Consider the following 27477-nt stretch of genomic DNA (forward strand, 5'->3'; position numbering starts at 1 on the left):
CCTCCTGTGGAACAGTTTTCCTGCCATGGCTGCTGCAGTCCAGAAGCCTCTAGAAACCTCTGTGGTAGAAAGCTGCTTGATTCTTTCTCTTTGCCTCCCAGGTGTTTGTGGACACCAGAGGACCAGGGAGTGGACAGCACAATGTGAAACTGGATACACCATCCACTCAGAATCTGAAACAGTCTTTTCTTCTGCTTAGTAATTGGCTCAGATGTGGGAGACTACAGCATATGGCGGAGGAGTCTTGAAGCCTACACCTCGGAGGGCTATGGCTGGTCCCTGTGAATGACTATGGTGACAAGAACTTTTCTGTTGAATCTGTTGCTAACATTTCTGCTACCTCCCCAACAACTGTGTAACAAACCTGGTAGATTAAAGGTAAAATAGGATAAAGGGGGACCGTGATGGAGGCTTTAAACCCTAGTATTCAGTATGTGGGAGCAGATCTCTGCTCACTGAAGTCCAGCCAGGACTACATATTGAGGAGGAGGGAGAGGGAGGCAGAGAGAACTTTGGATCTAAAATGTTCCTCAGAAGTTTATGTGATGTGTCTTGGTCTCCAGTGCTTTAGGCTTAGACAGAGTTTTGGAGAAATGATTGGCTCATGACAATACTGACCTTATCAGTGGATTAATACAATCTGATGGTGGAAACTTTAGGAGAACAGGTCTAGTTGCCGGGACACAGTCCTTGGGAACATGCCCCTGAAGGCTGTATGTTATTGACAGATTCTTGCAGGGTAGCCCAGGCTGGCCTCAAGCCTGTGACCCTTTTTGATGGGTTATTTCTCTGATGCTGGTGAAATGAGCCAATTCAAACCAGATTAGATTATATTAAAGGCAGGTTTATTGGGAAGCTGCTCTGGGGCAGGTTAGTTCACTGGCCTCGGGAGTTGCCATGAGAAGAAGTAAGAGAGAGCGAGAGAAAGGGCGGGCAGGTAGGCAGGCAGGCGTACAGAAGAGAAGGGGAAGAGACAGACCAAAATGTCTGGAATATATAGAGAGGAGCCTCTAGGGGAACTGCAGCCTAGCCCCTGGGCTGGAAAGTTCAAGGTAGAGAGGACAGGGTATGCCGGGTAGTGACTGAATGGATACTGGGAAAACCTGTCAGCCAAGTCTGCTTTGGTATGTAAAATTGCACTTCAGCTCCTTGTCAGGTGTACAAAACCAAACACTTTTCCTTTAGCTTCCCAAGAGCTGGTATTACAAACATAGGCTCCCTCACATAATTTATTTAATCCTTACTATTATTATTTTGACAGGGTCTATGTAGCCTGGGATGGCCTCGAACTTGAAGCCATTGTGATACTCAAGTCTTCAGATTGCTGGGATTCCAAGATGTCTGCCACCAGGCCCACCTGGCACTTCCATCAGCACAGATCCTGACAGTTCCTGGGAGACAGTGGCCACTGTCCTCCGGAGAGAGAAGGAAACAGATCCCAACACAATAGGTATCCAGTTCATACTCGAGAAAGGGCAGACACACTGCAGGGCTTTCCTCACTTTGTACAGTGTTATCAGCCAAAGGTTGAGGTTGGTCTTTGCTCGTGGTCCTTTGATGGCTAAGACCAGGACCATCTGAACACACCTGGCTAAGCGTGCGGTCACGCCCCTTTAGGGCGGGGCCTGAGTCCTCACCAATCAGCATCGCCGAAGGAGGGCCGCGGGCGCCCAGCGGAGCCTGCAGTTCCCGAGACCAGAGCGCTCCGAGACGCGGTGACACGGCGCGGGACTGGCGTGGAGCTCTCGGGCTCTTCAGCCTCCCTCCCCTCCCCTCCCTTCGCTGTCTTCTCCTTCTTAGCCGGACCGGAACTATGTGATCCCGGAAGTTCCGGGGCCATTGCTGTGTGGGATAAACAGTAATGGCGGAGGCTGCGGCTCCCGGAACAACAGCCACAACATCAGGAGCAGGAGCGGCAGCGGCGGCGGTGGCAGCGGCCTCCCTCACCTCTATCCCCACAGTCGCTGCCCCGTCCCCGGGGGCGGGAGGAGGGGGCGGCGGCAGCGACGGCAGCGGCGGCGGCTGGACGAAACAGGTCACCTGCAGGTAGGACGTTGCGTGGCGCGGCGGAGGGCGGGGGCTGCGGGGCCGAGCAGGAGGCGGAGGCGGGCGTCGCGGGGTCCCTGCTGCGGCCGCCCTCATAGCATCGCTGCGTCAGCCTCCGCAGAGGTTGGCCGCGACATCGCTGCGGGTTTCAGACTGCGGGCTCGGACTGCGGGGCTGTCCCGTCACCTCCCCTCGCCTAGCGGCTCCCCGGTGTGTGCTGAGAGGACCGGTGTCCCCGCCCCGACCTCCATCGCCACAGGTTCGGGGATGCGGCGCGAGCTCGCCGATGCGAATCGGGCTCTAACGACCCTCGGTGCGCCCTGAGACCCTCCAAGGGTCCCGGCGAGCTCGGCCGGCCCCGGGGCTCCGCGCCGGGCTATCCGTTTGTAACGTTTTTTCTGCTCTCTGCGCCGTTCACCCCCGCCCCGCCGGGAGCAGCCGCTTTTGTATGCCTTTGTATGTAAGTCGGTGGTCGGCGGTTCCGAGCTTTGTCCCCGAACCGAGCGTTCGGAGCCGGCGTTAGGCTCCTCCAACCTTGGTTGTATGAACTGCCATTATTATTACTGTCCCTTTGAGCGGCGTTCCTCTTTGCGAGAAAGGAGATCCGAGGAGAGAGGTTTGGTTCTTGTTTGGTAAGCGAGACGAAATTATTCGGAAAATGTATGATCAGGTGGCGATTTTGCAGTACGCATGTAAAAAAAAAATTCCCAGCTATAAACGTTGGAGGATTGTTTGTATTAACGATGGGAGGGGGGCTATTGAGACAGTCCTGTTGTGAAGCCCCGGTTGACCTATATAGTCTGACTGCCCTAGGATTTTCGGCAATCCTGTTTTTGCCTCTCCCTATGCGGGACTGCAGGAGTGAGATGATACCACGCCCGACAATATTGATTTAACTACCAGGAAGGACTGTACGCTTTTTTATCGGCTAAAAAAATTAAAAGGAAATGCCACTTTTCACCCGACAAGGACAGTCCATTATACGCAAATGCCAAAGGCCGTTCCTAATGAAGAACTCGGTGTTGATATTAACTCCGAAATTGAAGAATCCCCAGCCTTCCAGTCTTTTCTGTAGTACATTTAATAACGTCATATTAAAGCTTTCCCCTCGGCCTGTTCTTTTTTTGAGGCAAGGTCCAGCTTTGCAGCCCTGGTTGTCCTAACACTGCTACTTAGCCCAGGCTGGTCTTGAACTATCATCTTCTAGTCTTTGCCCTCCTAGTGCTAGGATAGTGTTACTACCCGGATTGATATTGAAAATTTAAATACCTTGATTTTTTTTTTCCTTTCATCTATCTTCATCTAGTCTAGTTATCACCAAATAACATTTCATAACTGATTTCATTATCATCCTGTCAGATGTCTGCAACTTTATACATTTCTGCTTCAACGTTTCTTTTCCTTCCTTCCTTTCTTCCTTCTTTCGAACTTCCTTCCTTTCCTTGATACAGTGTTTCTTTATGTAACCTTATCTGTCCTGGGACTAGCCCTGTAGATCAATCTGGCCTGGAACTCAGAGATCCAGCCGCTTCTCTTTCTCAAGTGCTGGGATTCAAGGGGTGAGCCACTACTGTCCAGCTAGCATTATTTATTTATTTATTTATTTATTTATTTATTTATTTAGATTTGTGGGTGGGACAGTTGTTCCCCTGGCACCTGTGGAGATGTGGAGTAAAATTGAAAGGACAATTTTAGTGTCTTTCATTTTTATAAGTGGCTCAGCAATCAAACTCAGCCTTCATTGTATCAACAAAGATGTCTTGTCACCACCCGTTTTTTATTCGTCTGAGGAGTGTGTGTGTCTCTGTGTGGGTGTGTGAGTGATGCAGAGGCTAATATAACCCAGAATGACTTGGGACTTGTTGATCCACTTCTGTCTCCATTTAGTCCTGAGATCATAACCATCTATATATCCTCTACAAAGGAGGGTAGGGTTTGGTAGATGAGGTAAACTTTGAAGCTCCCCTGCTTCCCGTTTGCTTTTCCCTATTTCCTCTTTTTTAGTTCCTCAGCAGACTGTTCTAGTCTCCATTTTAGGGGCTTTTATGCTTTTTTTTTTTTCCGAGACAAGGTTTCTCTGTCTCAATTCCAGGATAGCTCTCATTATCCTAGAATTCACTCTGTAGACCAGCAGGCTGGCAATATCTCAGATTCCACCTGTCTCTGCCTTTCCAGTGCTGAGATTAAAGGCTTCCACCACGAACCCCAGTGTAGGGTCTTTAAAAAATAAACTTGGGTCTCACTTAGCACAGGGTGAACTTGAGCTTCCAATGTACCCGGGAGGACCTTTATTTTAAGATTTATTTTATTTTAAGATTTATTTTATGTATGAATATACTGTCGTTATCTTCAGACACACCAGAAGCCGGCATTGGATCATATTACAGATGGTTGTGAGCCACCATGTGGTTGCTTGGAATTGAACTCAGAACCTCTGGAAGAGCAATCAGTTCTCTTAACGGCTGAGCCATCTCTCCAGTCCATCCCCCCATTTATTTTAAATGCTGAATTACAAACATAGGCCAAGCCCAGCTCCCTAAGGTTCAATGAATTAATGGGAGTTTTCTAGGTCCTACCTGGAGCAGTGTGAACCACTAAAGTCTAAAAGGAATTTTTTTAAGGCTGTAGATCCAGATGGCTCAGAGAGTAAAGAGCTTCCTGCTTTAGCATGCGGTTCTGAATTCTGATCTCCAACATCCTTGAAAAAGCCCGCACAGTGTGCTCTAGGTTCAAAGAACCTTTCTCTTTAAAAAATAAGTCAAAACAATAGAGGAAAACACCTGGTCATGCATACAAACACAAAAATGTCTTTGAGTATTCTGGTTTGGGAGAGGAGAATCTTGAGTTGTAGTTAGCCTGGAATATATGGCGATTCTGCCAGTCAGGGCTTCACGGGGAGGGATGAGTCTCAGGAAAACTATGTAGATGAGGTAAACTGAAAGCACAGTATGAAAAGCTCTGAAAGGGTACAGGCTTGTGATGAATGAGCAAAAGATGCCTTAGGTAGCAAGGGGGTTCGCTCTGATTTCCTGGAAGTTACTTATCCTCCAGCTTCTTTACATATGCACCGTGGCACATATGCCAATGTGTATTCATTAGAAAAAAAAAAAAAGGCAAAACAAGACACAAGCTTAAAGCCTCACATGGAGGCCCACACCTGTAACAGTGTTTTGGGAAGTCGAGGCAAAGCATCAGGAATTCAGGGTCTTTCTTAGCTGCACAGGGGTTTGTGACCAGCCTGGGCTCCAGGCTCCAAGATAGTTAACTCCCCACGACCCAAAATAGAAAGAAAAGGGCTTCAGGCTTACATACTTAGATAGTTTTAAATTCCTTGCACTTTGGAGGGAGTGGGTCAAGATGGAGTCTCATTACTTAGCACTGGCTGGCTGGAACTTCCTATGTAAACAAGGCTGTCCTTAAACTCACGCAGGTCCTCCTGCTGCTTCTGAGGATTAGAACCAAAGAAATGTTCTCCATAGCTTCTGCTTAGACCAGTCATCTAAAAATTTATTTGCAGAGTCACTTCTGGTGGCCTGTAGAATCCTTCACGACTGCACACATCTGTACCTGTGCTCTGGCTAGTCAGGTGGCTGAGGCAGGATGTTGTCTTGACCAACCCAACCTCTGAGGTGACCCACCTTAATTATTTGATATGCCTTGCATACAAATCCCGACAATTGTTTTGTGTTGTAGCTGTCAACACCATCTCCCAAAGTCTTTCTTTTGAATGGAGGAATAACAACGATGAAATCTTTGTTCTAGACTTTGAGCCCTTGGAGCTGAGTTCTATTTTATCACACCTCCGGGGCTTTTCCTCAGAGCCCAGCATAGAACACTAGTAAATGCTCCAGTTGATGTTGTAAGAAGTTTCTGGTTTCATTTTAAAGGAAAATAAAGTACAGTGGTTCTGGAGAGATGGCTCAGTGTTAAGTATACTTCCTTACTGCTTTTACAGAGGATCCAGCCTGCTTTCCAGTACCTACCTATATGGTGCTGACTACTAAGTAACGCCAGTTCCAGCGCCCTCTTCTGGCCTCCATGGGTCCTTCCGGCACACAGTAACAATACATACAGGCAAAAACACTCATACACCTAAAATAAGTAAAATCTTTAAAATGTAGAATTGTTTACTTACAAACATTTGTGCATTCATCCCATGACTCTTTTTAAAGTACACTTGTAAGTTGCTAAAGGGAGATGACTTGTTGGAACATGCTTATCTTCTTGGGACTATCTTATTCAGCAGAAAAACATTGATTATGTACTGAGTTAACTGCAGAAATGTACCTAATTTTATCTTAAGTGAGCTTGATAGTAACACCTGGTTTTGAGAATGCGTGTGTGGGTGTCTGCATGTGAGTACCAGTGCCCTTGGAGGTATCAGCTTCCCCCTTGAGCTGGAGTTACAGGCTGTTGTGAACTGCCCAGGTGAGTACTAGGATCCAGTATTCACTAAGCCATCTGCACCCCTGAAGTAGAGTGTTTTCTATATTAGGGCATATTAGTTATTTGCTTAGAAAAGAATGTTTTTTTGGTTGTTTTAAACTAATTTATATACTTTATGTATATGGGTGTTTTGTCTGTATTTCTGCACACTAGAAGGGAGTTTTGGATTCCTTGGAACTGCAGCTGTAGACTAATCTACCACATGGGTGCTAAGAATTGAATTTAGGAGCAGCAGTTGCCAGAGTTGGGGATTTAGCTCAGTGGTAGAGCACTTGCCTAGCAAGCGCAAGGCCCTGGGTTCGTCCTCAGCTCCGGGGAGGAAGGAAGGAAGGAAGGAAGGAAGGAAGAAAAGCAGCAATTGCTCTTAACCATGAGCCATCTCTACATCCCCTATTTTTTTTTTAATTAAAAAAAGATACTTTAAAAGATTTATTTATTACATATAAGTACACTGTAGCTGTCTTGAGATACCAGAAGAGGGCATGTGCTTTCATTACAGATGGTTGTGAGATGGAATTTGAACTTAGGACCTGGAAGAGCAGTCAGTGCTCTCAACCACTAAACCATCTCTCCAGCCTCAAGATTATATTTTAATGTGTATGAGTGTTTGCCTGAATATATGTATCTGTACTGTGGCCACTGAGGCCAAAAGAGGGCTTAAGATCCACTGGGGCTGGACTCGGAAGTAGTTGTGCTCGAGCCACCCTGTGGGTGCAGGCTATGGAACCTGGGTCCTCTGCAGAAGCCTAACTGCTCATCTCTCCAGCCCAGGGATGTTGTTCTTTTGTGTGTTTTGAGACAGTCTCACTGCCTGGCTGTGGCAGGCCTGATTGCCATGGACGACTTCACTTAGTTTTCATTTGTAATTACTCAGTCTCACTTCCTCATTAGCTGCTGTCGGTGATCCTGAAGTTCTCTTTGTGTTCTGTTTGTGCTGCCTAAGAACCAAATACCTCTGCTGTGAAACTGTGTTATGCTGCCACCAGCAGGCTGGCCTTCATTTCTTCAGCGATGAAACCAATCCTTGTTGCTAGCTGCCTTGAGTGTGGAATAAGACAGTCAATATTTGTTCATCGGCTTTTTGAGACAGAGTCTCACTATGTACCCTTGGCTGGCCTCGAAGACATGTAGGAGTGGCAAGATTTATTTTCATTTTTATTTTGTGTGTGTCCATCATCCACGTGAATGATGTAGTTGCACAAAGAGGCCAGAGGCATCAATCTCCTTGGAGCTGGAGTAAACAGCAACTGTGCACCACCTGAGATGGATATTGCAAATCAAGATGGAGGACTCTGCTAGAGCAGTACATGTTCTCACTACCGAGCCATCTCTTCAGCCTCTAAGCTGGAAACTGTTTTAATTACTTTATGTGTGTAGCCTGAATGTATGTCTGTGCCACCTCTATGTCCAGTGACTATGGAAACCAGAAGAGGTTGTCTGAAGAGTTGTGAGCCAACATGTAGGCACTGGAAATCAAGTCAGTCCTGGAAGAGGAGCCATCTCTCTAGGTCCCAAACAGTAATTTTTAAGTTAGATGCTTCTACATAGATCTTGAAGAACACAGAGATCCTAAGCAGTTTCTTCTTTCTTTCTGTTTCTCCTCTTACTGTTTGTTTGTTCATTGGTTGTTGGTTGGTTGTTTGAGACAGGGCTTCTCTGTGATGCCCTGGCTGTTCTGGAACCCAGGGTTGCCTCAAACCCAGAGATCCCACCTTGGCCTCCCAAGTGTTTAAGGATTAAAGGCTTGGGCCACCATTCTCACCAAGTACTGGGATTAAAGTCATGTGATACCACAACTGGCTCTGTCTTTTGTGTTTGGTTTTGTTTTGATTTTGTTTTGTTTGAGTCAGGGACTTGGGTTACTGAGACTGGTCTTTCCATATCCTTATCCTAAGAATCTTTTTTTTTTTTTTTTTTTGTCAGACCTTCCGATTGTTTTGTTCTACAGCCTGAGAGGCAGAAGCGCAGGCCTTCGCCATCATGCTTGCCTGTTTCACACAATGCTGGCAATTGGACCCGAGCTGCTTAGGTGTATGTGAGGCAAGCACTCTACCAGTTGAGCCTCATTTCAGCTCGAGCTTTTATTTCCCCCCCCCCCCCAATAAAAAAATGCCGCCTCCCTCCCCCACAATGTGGCTAATATGACTTTGGGAATACATTGTACCTTTAAACCAGAGAGAAGTTTCTAGAAATCCCTTACCCAACTGCCCCAACATTCCTAGTGAATTTTATTTATTTATTTTTGGTTTTTGAGGCTGTCTCACTGTATTTCTGGCTGTCCTATAATTCACCTTGTAGACTAGGCTGACCTCAAAATCAGATTTGCCCACTTCTGCCTCCCAGTCCTGGCTGGGATTAAAGGTGTGCACCACCACACCTGGTTTCTGAAATTTATTATTGACCAATTACAGTGGATTTTGGAGGAGAGGTAGGTGGGGAGTGGGGAGTCAGGGTCTCACTGTGTATCCCAGGTTAGTCTTGAACTCAGTACTATCTCTTGATTTACCATGGCACTTTCATGGTCTTCTAGATAAAGAGATAGGTACCATAGGAAATGCAGAGAAAGAATAAACCGTAGTATTTCTTCACTAGGAATTTAAAAGTATCATCTTTGATACAGGGTATATAACTATATACATCAGAGCCAGGCAAGGTAATGTTCATCTTTAATCCTAGCTTTCAGGAGGCCAAGGATACATATTGACATCTGTCCTAAAGGAGGGAAAAAAAAGAGTATGTGTCAGGGCTGGAGAGGTGATTTAGTGCTTAGGACACTTGTTCTTGCAGGGAAACCGGGTTTGTTTGCTCTCTTTTTTTCTTCCTGACCGTGTTGGGAATTGAACCCAGAGCTTCACGTATGCTAGGAAGGACTGTACAACTAACTCAGCTATGCTCCCAAGCCTTTGTTTTTAATTTTCAGATTTTTTTTAAGTTGTCAGTTTGTGGGTTTCATGACACTACCTGCACAGGCTAGAGGACTCAGATCTGGTGTTGGAGTTACTGGTCATGAGGACTTGTGTGCTAGGAACTGAACTTAGGTCTTCTGCAAGAATAATAACTAGTTTGTACTTTTAACAGCTGAGTTCTTAAACTATAGCATTCAATTTAGTGGGGTCTGCATTGTGGTAAACATCCCCACTGCTCTTTCCCCCCACATTCTAGAGAGCTGTGGCTCAAGCATACAGTAGAGTCCTCTGCCAGGCCAACCAGAGTTACACCTAAGAAACAGTTACTGTCTTTCTCTGGCATGCCAACAGGTGACATCAATGTCCTGTTCAGAGACCAAGGGAGGAGGAAAATGGACTCTGGCAGGCGGAGGAGGGGCTCTGCAAATATCCCTTGGGGCAATTTAGAAGAGCACTGGGTACTAGGTAGGGCGGGTGGGGTCTAAGGTTACATGGCTAGCAAATGCTCATGTAATGGTGTCACTGTTTGTTGGTATCTAGAAACGGTTAATCATGTCTACCTGTGATCCTTAAAGTTGCTGGCCTAATTTTGCTTTTGTCATATGTGGTTTTTAAGGAATTAAAAGAGTTTCCTTAACAAAGTTGAATATAAATGGTAGTCCGACACTTTGTAGTATATGTAGCTTCTTTATCTGTGTGCTTTGAGGATAGTAATGGTTAGGGATTTAAGTTAGTGGAAAATACAAACAAAGCTACTCCTCTAGGGTGGTAAAACAAGGGCGGTGGCCAGAACTGACCTTCAGTGAACAAGATAAATTTACAATTGTGGGAGCTGAGGGTACAGCTTAGTGATACAGTGCTGTGTGAGGCCCTAGTTTATCCCCCACCTTCCCAAAAAGGAGCCCCATGTAAGGACAGTCTTTCTTCAGGGCAGCTTCCTTGATCTGTGTGCTGCCTACTGCAGACCCGAAGGTGTCTTCCAGCCTAGGCTGTGTTCATTGCTACAGTTGTGAACACGCCAGGAGACTGACTGGTGCTGATGAATTCTCTGAGAGTTGGCTCTAGTCTTCTAATCTAGATTTCTGGTTATTTGTCTTACAGATATTTTATGCATGGGGTTTGTAAGGAAGGAGATAACTGTCGATACTCTCATGACCTCTCTGACAGTCCATATGGTGTAGTGTGCAAGTATTTTCAAAGAGGGTACTGTGTTTATGGAGACCGCTGCAGGTAAGGATTTGTTTATAAACTCTTTGGTTAAGGGTGGGCTGAAGAATGAAAATAACATAGGTCATTCTGGTAGCTTTGTATATATAATTCTAATAGCATTATACATAGTATTCTAACAATGCTTTTGATCTGAAAAGAGCTTATTGCTAGCAGTCAAAGCTCAGCAAAGATACACCACCTTTTTATGACTAAGTCTCAGAAGTCACAACATGTCACTTTCACTAACATCTGGACAAAGTCATTAAGTCCAGCCACATTGAAGGGAGGAGGTATTGGGCTCCACTTTTGAAGAAGCATCTTTGAAATTATCACACTGGGTAAAACTTGTAGTCACAGCCACATACAGATGCATGCATGCATGACTACATACATACATACATACATACATACATACATACATACATACATACCACACTAGGTAAGACTTGTAGCCAGTATAACAGCCACATACAGATAGATAGCTAGTTGGGTGGCTGGCTGGATGAATGAAAGGATAAAAACTTCTGGACTGGAGCTGGAGAGATGGCTCAGTGGTTAAGAGCACTGACTGCTCTTCCAAAGGTCCTGAGTTCAATTCCCAGCAACCACATGGTGGCTCACAACCATCTATAATGAGATCTGGGGTCATCTTCTGGCCTTTAGGCACACATTCAGACAGAAAGCTGTATGATATATACATAATAAATATTTTTAAAAAAAAAACAAACTTCTGGGCTGGAGAGAGATGGCTCAGCAGTTAAGAGCACTCTTCCAGAGGTCCTGAGTTCCCAGCAACCACGTGGTGGCTCACAACCATCTGTAATGGGATCCAATGCCCTCTTCTGGTGTGTCTGATGGTAGCAACAGTGTACTCACATAAAATAAAATAAAAATCTTTAAGAAAAGGTTTTAAAAACTTCTATACTAGGTAAGATTTATAGTCAGTATCTCAGACATATACAGATGATGGGTGGGTGGGTGTATGTTTGTATGTATGTATGGATAGGTATGTACATAGATTGACCAACAGATTGGTAGTTAGCAACATTTGTTGGTTAGAAATGTTTGGAAGTCATCCTTACCTGAGATAGTTAGAAAATCAGTAAATAAAGGTGGGATAAAAGGTAAGCCCCTCCCTCATAACTAACTGTTAGGGATCAGAAATGGATCCCTTGGCGTCTGAGCCTAATGGTTAGTCTTTTGCTGTTAAACTTGCTAAGGGAGGAGATGTCAGGATACCGTCTTTATGCTGAGTGAGCAGTTCTTTGCAGAACAGTTTCGATAGATGATGTAGACGAGGCTCATTGAGGGAAGTTAGTTCCAGTCAGTACATCATGGCCCCATGTATGACAGACATGGAGAGAGGAATGGAAATTTTGAGGAGCAGAGAGCTGTGGAGAGCAGACCACAGGACAGAGTGATGGAGAGGTCTGATGACTAAGGTGAAGGTCAGAGGGCAGCGCCCTCCTCCCGTCAGGTGGGTCCCAGGCATGGAGCTCAGCTTAGGTGTGCTGGCACACTCCTTTATCCACGGGGCTGAGTCAGGGTCTTGCCAGGCCTCGTTGGAGCTCTTTATGCTGTATTAATGCAGAGTATGGGAGAGAGCTTGATATGTATCTGTTTTCTCTGTTAATTCATCACTTAACACACTGGAAAAGAATCAGCAATTCTGTGACATCCTATTATAACTTATTAGCTGTAATAACAACTTCTCTGTCAATGGCTCTTGATTCTAGTGGATGTGAGAATCTTCCTAGGCTGGATTGGCAAATGTTCTCTACAGGATGGGTGTGTACACTTTTTTTTTTTTTTTTTTTTGGTGACTCAAGACATGGTTTCTTATGCAAAACCAGCCATAGATAACAGACTAATGAATACAGTAGTTCTAATTGCAGCTTTTTATTTTGGGCCATTACTATTTGATTGTTAACAAGGGCATTAGTTGTTGTTCCTTGAGCTGGGTGTAGTGGCACATGCCTTTAACCCTAGAACTCTGGAGGCAGAGATAGGTGGGTGGATCTCAAGTTCAAGGCCAGCATGGTCTCCAAAGCAGGTTCCAGGACAGCCAGAGCTACACAGAGAAACTCAGAAAAACTGAAAATGAAAGAGAAGAAAAGAAGTAAGATGTGGTTTTAAAAGCCATTCTTACCTGAAGTTGGGTAGAAGACTACATGTAGTGTCAGTCTGTGCTCTTCAGAGATCCCCATACAGGTTTCCGTATGTTAACCTTTTCCTTGTAGTTGAATTTGTTTTGTGTGCACAAGTCTGTTTGTCTGAACGTTTATTTATTTACCTTTGCACCTTGGTGTGTGTGCGTGTGCTTGGTGCCCTGGAGCCACCTTGCTGGCCATGGCTTGTTTTGTTTTGTTTGTTTGTTTTGTTTTTTAATCCTTCCTGGTATAGTTTTTACCTCAGAAACATTCTATGCAGATCTATAAGGGAATTATTGTCTCATTGAGGAGATTTGATAATGTAACATTGATTCTTTTGGAGACAGTCTTAGTATATAGCTCTGATTGTCCTGCAATTGGCTATGTAGAGTAAGTTAACCTTGAATTCAGAGATTTGACTGGAATTATAGGTGTACACTACCTCAAGGCCCATCTTTTACATACGTTTATATTCTTTCCATTTACTTTTGAATATAATCTCATAACAAAGATTTTTTTCTGGCTGGAGAGATGGCTCAGTGGTTAAGAGCATTGACTGCTCTTCCAGAGGTCCCGAGTTCAAATCCCAGCAACCACATGGTGGCTCACAACCATCTGTAATAGGATCCGATGCCCTCTTCTGGTGTGTCTGAAGACAGCTACAGTGTACTTATATATAATAAATAGATAGACCTTTTTAAAAAAAGATTTTTTAGTTCACTTATTTAGATTTCTCTTTTTTTGAGACAACTTCCAAAGTAGCAGAAGCACTGACTGCTGCTGTTTAACTGGTGTCCATTTCAGAACATTTTCTTTCCTAAGGAGGCTTCATTCATGCCACTTGCACAGTAGGAGGCCCAGTTCCTCGTGCTTGGTAGACACTCATTATTACTGCCAGGTATTAAGAAAAGAAATAATTGGGGTTGGGGATTTAGCTCAGCGGTAGAGCGCTTAAGGCCGGGGGTTCGGTCCCCAGCTCCGAGAAAAAAAAGAAAAAAAAAGAAAAAGAAAAAAAAAAAGAAAAGAAATAATTGCTTGAAAATGTTTAACTTTGGGGTGTTTGTTTGTTTGTTTCTTTTTGTCTGTCAGTTTCTTTTGAGGGGTGGGTAGGGAGTGGAACTCAATTTATAGCCCAAGATGGCTTCAATTTGTGGTAATTGTCCTGCCTTAGCCCACCAAGTGCTAGTATTATACAGGACAGTCTTTATTAAATTTTGTTTTGGTGCAGTGTCTCAGCAAGTTTCTTAGGCTGACCCTAACCATGGAATCCTCTTGCCTCGGTCTCCCAGATAGCTGACGTTATGGGTGTGGCCCATCATCCAGTTGTACTTGACTCTGTAAAGTTTGCTAAGTCTGGGTCTCATGCCTTTATCAGCAATATGACATCATAGTGAGGTTTCCTAGACAGGCTGAGTCATGGGCTCGACTCCAGACTTAAGTTAGGTATCGGGCTGTGAGCATAGCTCAGTTCTTGCCTAGATGCACAAGGCTCTGGTTGGAGTTGATCCATAGCATTACAGAGATGAGAAGGATTCAGTCAGGCTTGTTGGTATGCCTGCAGCCCCACATTTAAGCAGTTAAGGCCGGAGGATCCATGCATTTGAAGTCATCATGAGCTATATAATGAGTGTGAGGCTAGCCTGAGTTACATAGCCAAGCCCTCCAACTCAAGGTCATCTAGGGGTTGGAGAGATGGCTCAGCACTTGCTGTTGGAGGAGACCTGAATATGGTTTTCCCAGCCCTCATACAACTTACAACTAACTGCCTGTTGACTTTGGCCCTAGGGATCTAGATGCTGTCTTCCGGCCTCTGTGGACACCCATACACACAGATACACATAAATAGGAATAAGCCTTGACAGGTGCTCCCTGCTCATGTTTAGCTCACACTGAAGTTTGAAAAGTGTCTGGGGGCTCTATGTAGCTTGATGGTAACTGATTGCTTTTCTGTGTGTCAGATACGAACACAGCAAGCCACTGAAACAGGAAGAAGTGACTGCTACAGACCTGAGTGCAAAGCCATCCCTTGCTGCTTCCTCAAGTCTCCCTTCTGGTGTTGGATCACTTGCTGAAATGAATCCAGGCGAAGCTGAGTCACGAAACCCAAACTTTCCAACTGTAGGAGCGGGTTCAGAGGACTGGGTGAATGCCATTGAGTTTGTCCCTGGGCAGCCCTACTGTGGCCGTAGTAAGTATTGTGAAGACCCTGTAAACTGCAATCAAAGGGCTAAATGACAGGCCACGGTGAACTCAGTGTCAGCTTTTCTGTTTCCAGTGTTTGAGCTTAACCTACTGTCTACACGTTAGATTGGGTTATCTAAGATTTAAAGATGAAGTAAAAAAAATTTTTTTTGAACTACAATAAAATGAATTCATGTTTAAAAACTGGTGTCTCCGAATGCTGTCCCCCGCCTGCTCCTGGTGGTGCTGGGATCAAACCCTGGGCTTTGCACATGCTAGGCAAATGCTTTCCCATAAATCTATACACTCAGCCCACTACCAGTCCTTTGATGTTTTGTTTTTTTTGACACAGGGTGTCTTATGGTTCAGATTCCTCAAATAGTTAAGGATGACCTTGAACTCCTGATTCTCCTGATCTACCCCTACTACAGTACTTAACTGATACTACACTTCACTTCTAAAGAAAGTCACATACGGAACCGGGCTTGGTGCCACACACCTGTAATGCCAGCTTTAGAGAGGCTGAGGTGGGAGGATTGCTGAGTTCAAGGCCAGCCTGGGTTATTCAGATCTTACCAGAAAGAACAAAACAGAGCTGGACAGTGGTGGTGTGTACCTGTATTCCATCACTGGGTATTCTGAGGTAGGCAGAGGGTGAGTTCTAAGCCAGCCTGGCTGTATAACCCTGTCTCAAAAAACCAAAGGGGTGAAAAAGTGAAGGGTGTTCAGTAGGCCTGGCTTTAGGTTTCATTAAAGTTTTCTATTTTTATTACTCTGTTACCTTATAGTTCGTGCTTGCCTTTTGTGTTTGGACCTTTACCACCATCTTAAACATTTTCAGCTGCCCCTTCCTGCACTGAAGTGCCCCTGCAGGGCTCAGTGACCAAGGAAGAGTCAGAGAAGGAGCCAACTACGGTGGAGACAGAGAAGCAGCTTTGCCCCTATGCTGCAGTGGGAGAGTGTCGCTATGGGGAAAACTGTGTGTATCTCCACGGAGACTCCTGTGACATGTGTGGCCTGCAGGTCCTACACCCAATGGATGCTGCCCAGAGGTCACAGCACATAAAAGTAAGTGCTCAGAGCAGCTCGTGCCAAGTATGAGGAGCCAATAGATGGTGATGTACATCCACGTTTTTATAGTGTTTTGTCAAAGATAAACCTATAGAATCTAGGCAGAGTGGAGGCCAAAGGCAGGAGGGTCTGGAGAGCCTAGTTATGGTAAGACATACTTCTTCCTAAAGAAGAAGTTCTGGTTCCAGAACCTCAGACTATGGGCATTCAAAAGGTAGTTGGTGGTTTTCTGTTTTTTGTTCTGATTTTTCTTTTTCTTTCTTTTTTTTTTTACTAATAGTTTTTCTTATAGTTTCTTTGAAATGCATGTTTCCTTGCTTTTGAATGCACTGATAGCATTGTCTAGCCCATTACCATAATTCTAAGTTAGGTCCTTTTCATTCCCCAAAGAAGCCTTGTGCCCACTTATAGTCAGCCTCTGCTCTACGTTTCCTTGAGCTCTGGCAGCAGTGGGTCTACTTTGTTTCTCTGGGGTTTGCCAATTGAGGATGACTTATGTAGCTGGAATTACTCGGTATATCTGACCTTCGGTGACTGATTCCTCTCGTTTAGATGATGATGATCAAGGTTTTCCCTGTTGGAATATGTACCCTACTTCATTCTGTGGTTGCATGTTGATTGAATGCTATTTATTATACAGTCGTGTATGTATGTGTGTGTGTGCGCGCGCGCGCGTGTGTAGGTATGCTTACATGGAGGTATGTTTAACATTCAGTATCCTCCTTTATTGTTCTCTACCTCAACTTTGAGACAAGCAAGGTCTCTCACTAAAATCTGGAGCTCACCAGTTGGATTGCCGGTGTCTAGTGTCCATGTCTCTCTCAGTCCTGGATATAGATGTACTCGCTGAGCCTGGCTCTCACACACACTCTGCGAGCCCAAATCCAGGCGTTCATGCTTATACTATAAGCAGTTTACTGAGGAGTCCTTCGGGCTCCAATAGTTTGTTTTTTCTCTTCATTACTTGATAGATATTTGGATTGTTTCATGGCGTGTAAGCTTTTGTTTTTGTGAACATGCATCTTTTATCTTAGCTATCCTTTAAAACTTGCTTTCATATAAGTTTACTCATTGTGAGGAGGGTTGTATGTCACAGCACATATATGTAGAGGTCAACGGACAGTTTGGGTGATGGTTCTCTCCTTCTACTGTATGAAACCCAGTACTTCATCTTGTTTGCTAGGCCTGACCTACCAGGTTGTTTGTCGCTGGCCCTCTGTTGACTATCCTTTGGAAGGGTAATTCTGCGTAGCAATTCTGCGTAGCGTGAGTGCCTGGCTGACTGTGGATGTATAGTGCTGCCCTGTTTACAGATGTAGCTTTTCTATGTGCATGGGTGATGCTGAGAGCATGCGTGCAATGGCCACAGAGGCCAGAAGGTGTCAGATTTTCTCAAACAAAAGCTATGCAGCTGCCTTGTGGTTTTTGAGAACTGAACCAAGTCCTTTGAAGCAGCAGCCTGGGTTTTAACTTCCAAGCCATCTCTCCAGTTCTACACTCGGCTTTCTTTTAAGTTTATTATTAAAAAACCCTTTGTAGAAGACAGGGCAATTCTGAGGCGCTGTTTCCCTCCACCTTTGTGTGGGGGTTGCTGGACTTGTATGGCCAGTGCCCTTGATAATATAATAGCATTATTCATGTAGTTTCAGAGTGGAGGTGGGTAAAGAAAATAGGTGCTGAGGAAAATTCAGAATATTACTCAGCAGTAAAATATAGTAAGTCAATTAAGCTAGTGTCAAAGCCATAGAATTGGTGTACCACAGAACAATGGTTGTCCACATGGGAATTTTGAAGGAAAATGAACAACTTTTGAGTGGGGTTATGAGGGGTAATGTGCACATTCAAATAAATAGTGGGGCTGGAGAGGTGGCTTGGCCTTCTTATACTACATACTCATAGGTAGTTCCTAACACCCACATCTGGTGATTCACAGCCACCTAGAATCCAAGGAGCGCCAACTCCTGGGCTTCACTGGTCATATGTCACTTTCATACCTCCCATCCCATAATTTATAAGATAAACCTTGAATATTAAATAACAGTGTTGTACCTCTGAAAGTACCTGGGGTTTATTTAATTGCGTATGTTAAGTGGGTAAATTGGGTGGTGTATGAATTGTCTCCGTAGTTTTAGTGTTTTGTGTGTGTTTAATTTTAATTTTTGAGGGACAGTGACTCTTGGCATTCCCCTTGCTGACCAGGAGTTCATTGCATAGATCAGGTTGGCTATACCTCAAAATACTGGGTTCTTCCTGCTTCTGCCTCTGGAATGTTGGAGTTACCCAGACTCAAGTATGAGCTACTGAGACCACCCCTTTAAAGAGACAATGGAAGTAATGTGCCCTACATAACTGTCACCTGGTACCTGTTTTGATTTACTTTAGTAGTTTTCTTTTTTCTTGTGTGTTTTTATTTTTGAGACAGGGTCTCTACATAGTCCTGGCTGTTCTGGAACTTGCAATGCTGGCCTCAAACTCACAGAGCTCTGCCTGCCTCTGCCTCCCGGGTGCTGGTATCAAAGGTGTGCCCACCACAGCCAACTCTCTTTTGTTTTCCTTTGGAGACAAAGTCTCATGTAGCATGGGGCTGGCCTAGAGTGTTCACTATCCTAAAGTTTGAAATGAAGGCCTTAATTCTTCATTTTCCACCCAGAAACTGAAACATCAACGAAGTTAACAGGGTCTTTGCTGCAGGGGAAGTGTGGGGTGGAGCGCTGCAGGTCTGCGATGTTGGAAGTTGAGCCTTCCCATCTGACTGTAGTGATCTGAGCACGTTGGCGGTATGGCCCTGTGCTGTAATAAAGCCTTTACCAGGTCAGGTTGAAACCAGTCTCATAGGGCCTTGACTGAAGTCAGGACTGCAGCGGCCTGATGGTGCCTCTGTCTCTTCCCTCCCTCCAGTCGTGCATTGAGGCCCATGAGAAGGACATGGAGCTCTCTTTTGCTGTTCAGCGCAGCAAGGACATGGTGTGTGGGATCTGCATGGAGGTGGTCTATGAGAAAGCCAACCCCAGCGAGCGTCGTTTTGGGATCCTCTCCAACTGCAACCACACCTACTGTCTCAAGTGTATTCGCAAGTGGAGAAGTGCTAAACAGTTTGAGAGCAAGATCATAAAGTGAGACTCCTCCCCAATCTTCATTTGTGCTTTCTATTTTCGGGAAGAATTTAGTATCTTGTGCCAACTTCCAACCAGAAGGACCACATTTAAATGCATGTATTTTATCATGAACCTGGGTGTTCTAATTGGGATTTCTTCTTTGTATTTCAGCTAGCTGCTAGGTTAGTTGGTCTGTCTATTTTATTTGAATGAGGAAACCCTGTGTATCAGTTAGTAGAGTCTTCATTGCTTTTTGAGGAGATTGTGTTTAATGGATTAGACAGTTTAGGTTTCGTGAACAAACATATCTAGCTCTGAATGTATGTTTCCTGGTGTTTTCCACTTTCCACTTTCCTATATCATCCATTAAGCTAGCCAAAAATCCACCATCCGTTAAATCTGTTCTCATAATTGAACAAAAGCCACATAATCCAGAGCAAAGTTAACAAGAAATAAATTTATTTAAACGAAAGAAGGAGTCTGTGTGAAATGTCTTCTTTTGTTTTTGTTTTTGTTTTTATTTTTTGTTTTTGTTTTTTACCTAAGTTTTTAAAAAACTGGCTAGCCATTGAGTTGATTTCTGAAGGAGATTGTCTTTCCTCCAAAGAAAGGGTCAATTGTGACTGGAATCCCTTTCTGCTAATGCTCACATGCCTGTCAGTTAACCTAAGTCTGGGCCACACACCAGGGTGTGTCCTACAGAGTGGGCACAGAGGGGGATGTCCATTGCAGCCTGTTCATTGTTTCCCAGGTCCTGCCCCGAATGCCGGATCACATCTAACTTTGTCATTCCAAGTGAGTACTGGGTGGAAGAGAAAGAAGAGAAGCAGAAACTCATTCAGAAATACAAGGAGGCCATGAGGTATGAGCAGCCGGGCTCACTTGGATAGAACAGCGCTGCGTTGTGCACTCCTTCCTGCTTCCTACCCTTCCCTTGTTGCACAGGACGCTTCCTTTGTCACCTCCATGACTGCTTGCCCAGTTTGTCTCGTGCTTCTAACTTTTAGCACAGTCCTTGGGTGTATGCTGAGGGGCTGTGAGAATGAAGTCTCCACTCTAGTTAAAGTCTGTGCAGGGTGTTCTAGCGCATTCCAGGTCATAAGAGTCGTCCTAGGAATTCTTGTGTATCGGGATTCTAAATGATCTTCACTTCGTGCTGGTGCTGGTGAACCGTGTACATTTAAGCAGAGATGTTGCTAGTCAGTGTTTGGAGCACATGTTTCTAAGAACACATCTTGGGGGGCTGTGCACTGACGTCTTGGTTCTGCCCTGTTAAAGAGAAGCCCCAGATGATAGTCATACAGGCCTGAAGTCCACTGTGAATAAGGGTTGCGATATTTTCCTTTCCAGCAACAAGGCGTGCAGGTATTTTGATGAAGGACGTGGGAGCTGCCCATTTGGAGGGAACTGTTTTTACAAGCATGCGTACCCTGATGGCCGTAGAGAGGAGCCACAGAGACAGAAAGTGGGAACATCAAGCAGATACCGGGTAACTCTCGCTGTTTTTTTAAAAACTGGGAAATAGCACACTGTCAGTTAAGTCCTGCACATATTGGGGTAGGGGAGAATGACACTCAGGTGTGGGGGGAGACTAGAGTAAAGGAGTCAGACTTCAGAAGACGGGAGGGGTAGGAAAGGAACTTGCGCAAAGCCCTAGCCTAAACCTGCAAATAGCCAAGGGGAGGCACTGGCAAGGTGGACTAAGTGAGACCTCTGGTCCACCATGCCCTCTCTGTGCCACATGGTTTGCCTTATAAGCCACAGGATAGAAGACACTGCTTGACAGTGCCACCCCTATCATGGCCTTGTTTCTTACAGGCCCAACGAAGGAGCCACTTCTGGGAGCTCATTGAGGAGAGAGAGAACAACCCCTTTGACAACGACGAAGAGGAGGTTGTCACCTTTGAGCTGGGCGAGATGTTGCTTATGCTTTTGGCTGCAGGTGGGGACGACGAGCTGACAGACTCTGAGGACGAGTGGGACTTGTTTCACGATGAGCTGGAGGATTTTTATGACTTGGAGCTATAGCAGCTTTGCGTGGCGCAGGAACTGGTCTGCGGAGCCTCAGACAGTAGCTGTCCCCTGTGCTGTGTGGCAGTGCGTGTGGCTCTCCTAGGCAGGCCTCTCAAACTCCAGGTGCTGTGATCACTACCCAGGGCCTGTTCCTCTACCCTCACCTTTCCCCCAAGAGTGTGTTGTTTTCTCTGTTTCAAAAGTTACAAAAATAAATCTTAAAGTTAGTTTTTTTGTAACATGAATTTAACTGTCAGACAGTTAGTGTAGGTTTGTTGCGTCATCTGTTTTCGGCCAGGTTGTGTTCATGGACTTTGCACACTCATTTTGAGACCCCTTTGAGGTTCAAAGGAAAAAGCACTGACTGTGCTTTGGGGTCCAAGGATAGGGGCAATTGGGAAAAAAAGGGACCTAACTTGGCAAGTCGCTCTCTGCGATAGGTGTAGGAAGGTTCCCCGAGGTTTCTGTGAGACCTGCACTGCACCTTCACAGTTTTATCTATGTTTCCTACCCTGTAATCCCCATCAACATGTGCTTGTGCTGTGGTTTTGGGCTCTTGTTTAATTGCACGCAAGAACTACTACTGGGTAACCAGAACCAGGTGCAAATGTGTTGAGGTTGACATGAGAAAATCTAAAAACATGAAGGATGCGGTGGCGTTCCATCAGTACAGAGCTGGCGGTTAACTCCCAAGGGTGGATGGACTTGGTGGGTGAGCATGGGCGCGCACGGGCGAGCATGGGAGCAGCTTCCCATCGGTGCATAGGTGCAGTATTCTTAGCTTTAGTGGGCAGATGTGGGTTAGTGATTTCAGCCACATGTGTCAGGTAGATCTAAAGGACCAAGCAGTATGTCAGTAGTTGTTAACATAGCAGTAGCTGTCTGTCTGTATGCTAGAGAGATGGGGTCAGCTGTAGAGGTTAAATGACCGACTTGTCCCTTTCAGTACAAGCTGGGTCTTGGACACACTGATGTTTTGAATGTTTTACAGTCTAGCCTTTTCAGTCCAGGCACTTTTTGGAAAAAAACTTTGTCCTCATTTAAGGGGGCCTGTTGTGAGGTTCTGTGCTTGTTTTTGTGGGTATCTGCCTCATTCCATCCCTTCCTGAGCTCTGCCAGTAAGACAGGTGGATTCCAAACTGAGGTGTTGATTGTGCTAGAGGTTTGCAGAAGTAATGAACCCCTTTCCCGCCGGTAAAGAGAAGGGAGGGTGCGGCCATCCACAAGACAAGCAAGAGTTGCTAAAATTCCTTGGCGGGAATTTCACCTTTGCATTCTGTTGCTCTTTCCTGAAATAACGTGGGAGATGCTCGGATCTGTCCCTCTGCCCTGCTTACCCGGAACTCACCCAGTCTTTCACTTAAGAAAAACACGTCATCGTTGCAGAGGTCTCTGTGTTTTGCAGCTGCCCTTTTGTAAGAAGCACTTTTCCCAAATAAAACAATTTTGAAAAAAGAAAAAGTTGGTTGTCTCGTTGTGTGACGGGTGACCTGCCTTCAACCCCACAGATGGCAGAGTTGTTCATCTCCTTCTCAGTCCTGTGTGCATTGGCCAGAAGTGGCTCTCTTCCCAAGGCTGCCTTCGGCTCAGGCTCAGTCTCTCTCCTGGAACACGCTTGCAGTGAAGCCTGGTTCAGGCTCCCAACCAGACAGCTGTAAATCATGGATGGGGAATTTGAAAGACTAATCTTTTTGTTTGTCAGGGTCAGATTTCTCCATGTAACCCTGGCTGTCCTGGAATTCACTCTGAAGACCAGGCTGACCTTGAACTCCGAGATCCTCCTGCCTCTGCCTCCCAAGTGCTGAGATTAAAGGTGTGCAGCACCACACCTGTCTTGAAAGAGTCATTTTTTACAAAAATATTTGTTCATATTTTTTATGGGCATGGATGTTCTGTTTTTGTTTTGTGCACACCAGATCTCATTACAGACAGTTGTGAGCCACCATGTGGTTGCTGGGAATTTAACTCTGGAAGAGCAGCTAGTGCTTTTAATGGCCAAGCCATCTCTCCAGCCCCTCCAATTAACACATATCTATGTCTGTCCCACATGCCTGATACCTGCAGAGGGTAAGGACATTGGGTCATCTGGAAGTGCAGTCACAAATGGTCTTAAGTCACTATGTGGGTGCTGGGACTTGAACTCAGGTTCTCTGCAAGAAAATAATATCCGTGGGACACTTTATCTTGAGAAAGGGTCTCATGTAGACTAGGCTGGCCTTGAATAGAGTTCTGCCTGCCTCTGCCCCCTAGGTACTGTTAAAGGTGTGTAATACCGTTGCTGGTTGTTGAAATGGGGGTGCTAGGAATACCTTGGTTACCTAGGAACATCTGGATACCTTGGAAGAACAGCAGGTCCTCTTTTTAATATATCTTTTTTTTTTTTTTTTTTTTTTTTTTCCTGGAGTTGAGGACCCAACCCAGGGCCTTGCACTTGCTAGGCAAGCGCTCTACCACTGAGCTAAATCCCCAACCCAACAGCAGGTCCTCTTAAGCTCTGAGCCATCTCTCTAGCTCCATTGTACCCTAGTACCTAAACTAAACTCATCTGCCCACCCTACCCTCTGCCATCCCCAGCACTTAGCCACACTTGAGACAAAGATGGGAACTCAATGTCAATGTTTCTCACGACCATCCTGGTCCAAACAGCCAAAATCTTTAAAAAGAGCTTAAAGCTCAAGGACTGGAGAGGCTTGAGTTAGAGGCCAGTGTTGCCTACAGATGGTGAGTTTCAGACAGCCAGGACTACAAATGGAAACCCTGTCTTGAAAAAATAAACAGGGCTGGAGAGGTGGCTCAGTGGTTAAGAGCACTGACTGCTCTTCCAGAGGTCCTGAGTTCAAATCCCAGCAACCACATGGTGGCTCACAACCATCTGTAATGAGATCTGATGCCCTCTTCTGGTGTGTCTGAAAATAGCCACAGTGTACTTGTATACATAAAATAAGTATTTTTTTTTAATTAAAAAAAAAGAGCAAATCCAATATTCAGTCCCCAGCCAAAAAGCAAGAATGTGCCTTATGTTTGGGGTTGGGAGGAGGTGGGATACCTCCTAGTGGAGGGTTTTTCTAGTCATAACAACTGTCCCTGTTCACCAACTTCTCCTCTCCCCATGGTTTTAAACTAGGAGGAACAGCATTCACATGGTACACATACATGAAGACAAAAAAATTTCACACCAAATACTTAAATCAGTCAAGTGAGCCTTATGTGATTTTGTATCCTTTTCCATAGCAGGAAGTTTTGTGGAAAAATGGTTATGCTGCCAGCCTCAGTCTACTATGAAGAAGCGTAGCCCCAGGGACATAGATGAGGGGGATTAAACCTGGGTGAGGCAGCTGTTGAGTTGCCACATTTTGTCACAGTTTAATACCATGTCCTGTCTTCACCTGCCTAAAAAAGCTGTCACAGGATTATGAGGACTTGTTTGTTTGAGGTGGGGCCTCATAGGAAGCTCTGGCTGTCCTGAACTATGTAGATCAGCCTGGCTCTGAATTACACAAGAACCTGTCCAAAGCCAGGCGTGTGGCACATGCCTTAATCCTAGTACTTGGGAGGCAGGTGCTAGAGAGTGTGTTCTAGGCTAGCCAGGGCTACAGAATGAGACTGTGTCTTTAAAAAGGCCTGGGTTCAACTCCAGTTACCACTATGTTGGCTCATAACCATCCCTAAGTAGTTTCTGAGGATCTAACATCCTCTTCTGACCTTGGGCCCAAGTCCACACAAGACACAGACATACAGGGCCGGAGAGATGGCTCAGCGGTTAGGAGCTCGTCCAGAGGTCCTGAGTTCAATTCCCAGCAACCACATGGTGGCTCACAACCATCTGTAATGGGATCCAATGCTCTCTTCTGGTGTCTGAAGACAGTGACAGTGCACTCACATACATGAAATAAGTAAATTAAAAAAAAAAAGACAGACAGACATACAGGCAAAACATACACGACAGGTTCTGGGTTCTGATGCCGAACAATCTTAGGTCAAAAGCAGCATGGTATTCCACTTGCTTTGAGAAGTCAGGCTGCAAATCAGTGTAAACCATTTTGGGTTTTGTTATTTTGTTTCTATATCCATCTTTTTGAGACAAGGTTTCATTGTAACTCTGGTTGGCCTGGAACTAACACATCTGCCAGCCTCTACCTCCTGGGTGGCTCACAATCTGGTGCAGCTCAGCTGGAGCCGGAAGCTGCCTTCAGCTTTTTGATTAGGTTTTCTGGACTGCAGCAAACCATAGATAATTGGTATTTCTGGGATCTAAGGCAATTTCCCCTTTAGTAAAGTCTCTACAAATTGTAAATAAAGGGGAATTAGAGCCATGGGAGCTCTGCTCCAGCCACATCATTGTTCCTCTATGTGAAGGTTGACTTTTCTTAGACTGTATTTAAATTTGTTAATAAATTTGTGTGTCTGTGGGTGTATGTGTGCGTGCTTGTGTAAGGAAGTGTTCTCTCCTTCCACTAAATAGGTCCTGGGAATTAGACTCAGGTTGTTAGACTTGGGTAAGTCATCTCACCAGCTCAAATGATGGCTTTTGGAACTGCTTAGTTCCCAGCCCCATGAAAGGCTAGATCAACACTCAGGCATGAGGAACTACATTTTCTCCACTATTAACCTTGCAGACAGAGCTTCGTTGATCGATTCACACAACACCATGACTTCACCAGCCTGCCAGCCATATTAGATGGTACTTTGACTGCAGTCAATCGCATCAGGGCTACACTTGCTCAGGGCAGGCACTGAGGCAACTCCACCTCACAGGTTCTGCTGGCCACCATTAGGAAGCTTGAAAGTGCCATAGCCTCCTCAGGGACAACTTATGAGCAATGAAATATTAACAAGTATCTCTACGCGTTCACACCCCCAGACAATAGAATCACTGAATGAAACATTTTCTGTCTTTGTTTCCCCAGACTGTCCCTTTGGGATCTTGGTTTCGTGTAACCACCTGGTTGTCAGCTATGTAACATCTGGGGTATGTGACGGCTGTAGTAATTCTAGTTTACCCAGCCTGTCTAGAGCCAAATCCGTGAGGCCAGGTCTTCTGGGAATGGTTTTACAGGGCACGTAGGAACCTGCCAAATTTTGGGAAAGACTGCCTCACTCTTAATAGCAGGCAAGACTTTGGTGCGTGTAACCAACAACCCCCCCTCCCCCCCAGCCTGTCTATATGTCTCCTGAGTCCCTCTCAAGTGCGTACTTGAGAATTTCAACAGTAGCCCAGCCGGGGTGCTTAGTAAGAGGTTGCCAGTATCAGGGTGGACTCTGTTCCCACATGGGATCTGTAGGGAGGACAGAGTCCAGACTGTCCCCCAAAGTGTATAAATCATAGAAGATGAGGAAACTTTCAAAGTGCTGGTGAGAGGGACACAGCAAGGCAAGATGAACGTGCGCCCACAGGTCTGCAGCCCAGCGACCCACTGGTGAGCACTTCCTTTCAAGGTACGAATTTCTTCCTTTTATGTATTTTTATTGTTTGGGTTTGGTTTTGGTTTTTCAAGACACGTTTTTTTGGTTTTGTTTTCTGTTTATCCCTTGCTATCCGGAAACCTACAAAGTATACCAGGATGCCCTGGAACTCACAGAGATCCACCTGCCTTTGCCTTCAGAGTGCTGCTGGGTATGGTGTCACATGCGTTTAATCCCAGCATCCCAGCTCTGAATTCAAGTCCAGACTAGTCAGCCTAATGAGTTTCAGGACAGCAAGGGATACATATTGAGACCCTGTCTCAGAACAAACAAACAAAGCAAGTGGCACTGGCATTTGTTCTTTGAAGCAGGGTTTTACTCTGACGTCCCAGCTGGCCTTGAGTGTATGAACCTCCTGTCTCAGATACCCCAGGGCAAGTCCTGGGATTAGTGGTATATGCTACAACACTAGCTTTATGTTCTAATGGTTTGGTTGATGGATACAGGGTCTCTTGTATCCCAGTCTGTCCCTCCGACTTGCGGCTATTTAGCTGAGGATAAACTTGTACTTCTATGCATCTTGTTTCTATTTTCCAAGTGCTAGGATTATAAGTAAGTACTACCACACTTGGTACTGGTGATGAAGCCCAGGGTTTGCAGAAGCAAGCACTCTGTCAACTAAGCTATATCCTCAGCCCTTGGGGATACAGTATGTGTGTGTGTGTGTGTGTGTGTGTGTGTGTGTGTGTGTGTGTGTGTGGTGTGTACTTGCGAACTGTGTACATGGGGTGGTCAAAGGACTCCTTGCAGGAATTGCTTCTCCTTTTTCACTGTGTGAGTCCTGGGAAGAAATTCAGGTTGTCAGCCTGGGCAGTAAACCTCTCTAAACATTCTGAGCCATCCTCTGACCTGTAATTATTTTAAACATGCATTTTAGTCTTCCTCAGATTGCTGAGT

At 45.2% G+C, this 27477-nt stretch overlaps 1 protein-coding gene across 4 annotated transcripts; it reads left to right on the plus strand.

Moving 5' to 3' along the window:
* Window positions 1-1352: 1352 nt before the first annotated feature.
* Mkrn1 (makorin ring finger protein 1) lies at window positions 1353-22576 on the plus strand. 4 transcript variants are annotated; one of them, XM_032906701.1, is made up of 8 exons: window positions 1353-2046; window positions 10500-10628; window positions 14716-14945; window positions 15780-16006; window positions 18908-19122; window positions 19856-19966; window positions 20455-20593; window positions 20923-22572. In XM_032906701.1, the coding sequence occupies exons 1-8, from the start codon at window positions 1862-1864 to the stop codon at window positions 21130-21132; spliced, it is 1446 nt and encodes a 481-aa protein (XP_032762592.1). In that variant the 5' UTR covers window positions 1353-1861; the 3' UTR covers window positions 21133-22572. The 4 variants fall into 4 exon arrangements, with proteins under 4 accessions (XP_032762592.1, XP_032762593.1, XP_032762594.1 ...); XM_032906703.1 differs by lacking the exon at window positions 1353-2046 and adding an exon at window positions 2104-2305 and having other exon boundaries at window positions 20923-22576; XM_032906704.1 differs by lacking the exon at window positions 1353-2046 and adding an exon at window positions 2376-2678 and having other exon boundaries at window positions 20923-22576.
* The last annotated feature ends 4901 nt before the right edge of the window (window positions 22577-27477 follow it).

This window comes from Rattus rattus, chromosome 6 (assembly GCF_011064425.1).
Source record: "Rattus rattus isolate New Zealand chromosome 6, Rrattus_CSIRO_v1, whole genome shotgun sequence".
Classification (NCBI taxonomy): domain Eukaryota; kingdom Metazoa; phylum Chordata; class Mammalia; order Rodentia; family Muridae; genus Rattus; species Rattus rattus.

Coding starts and splice junctions, on each gene's coding strand:
- Mkrn1 (XM_032906701.1), top strand. CDS start 1,862: ATGGCGGAGGCTGCGGCTCCCGGAACAACAGCCACAACATCAGGAGCA. Junction 16,007..18,907: donor AGAGGTCACAGCACATAAAA/GTAAGTGCTCAG, acceptor CCCTCCCTCCAG/TCGTGCATTGAGGCCCATGA. Junction 19,967..20,454: donor AAATACAAGGAGGCCATGAG/GTATGAGCAGCC, acceptor TTTCCTTTCCAG/CAACAAGGCGTGCAGGTATT.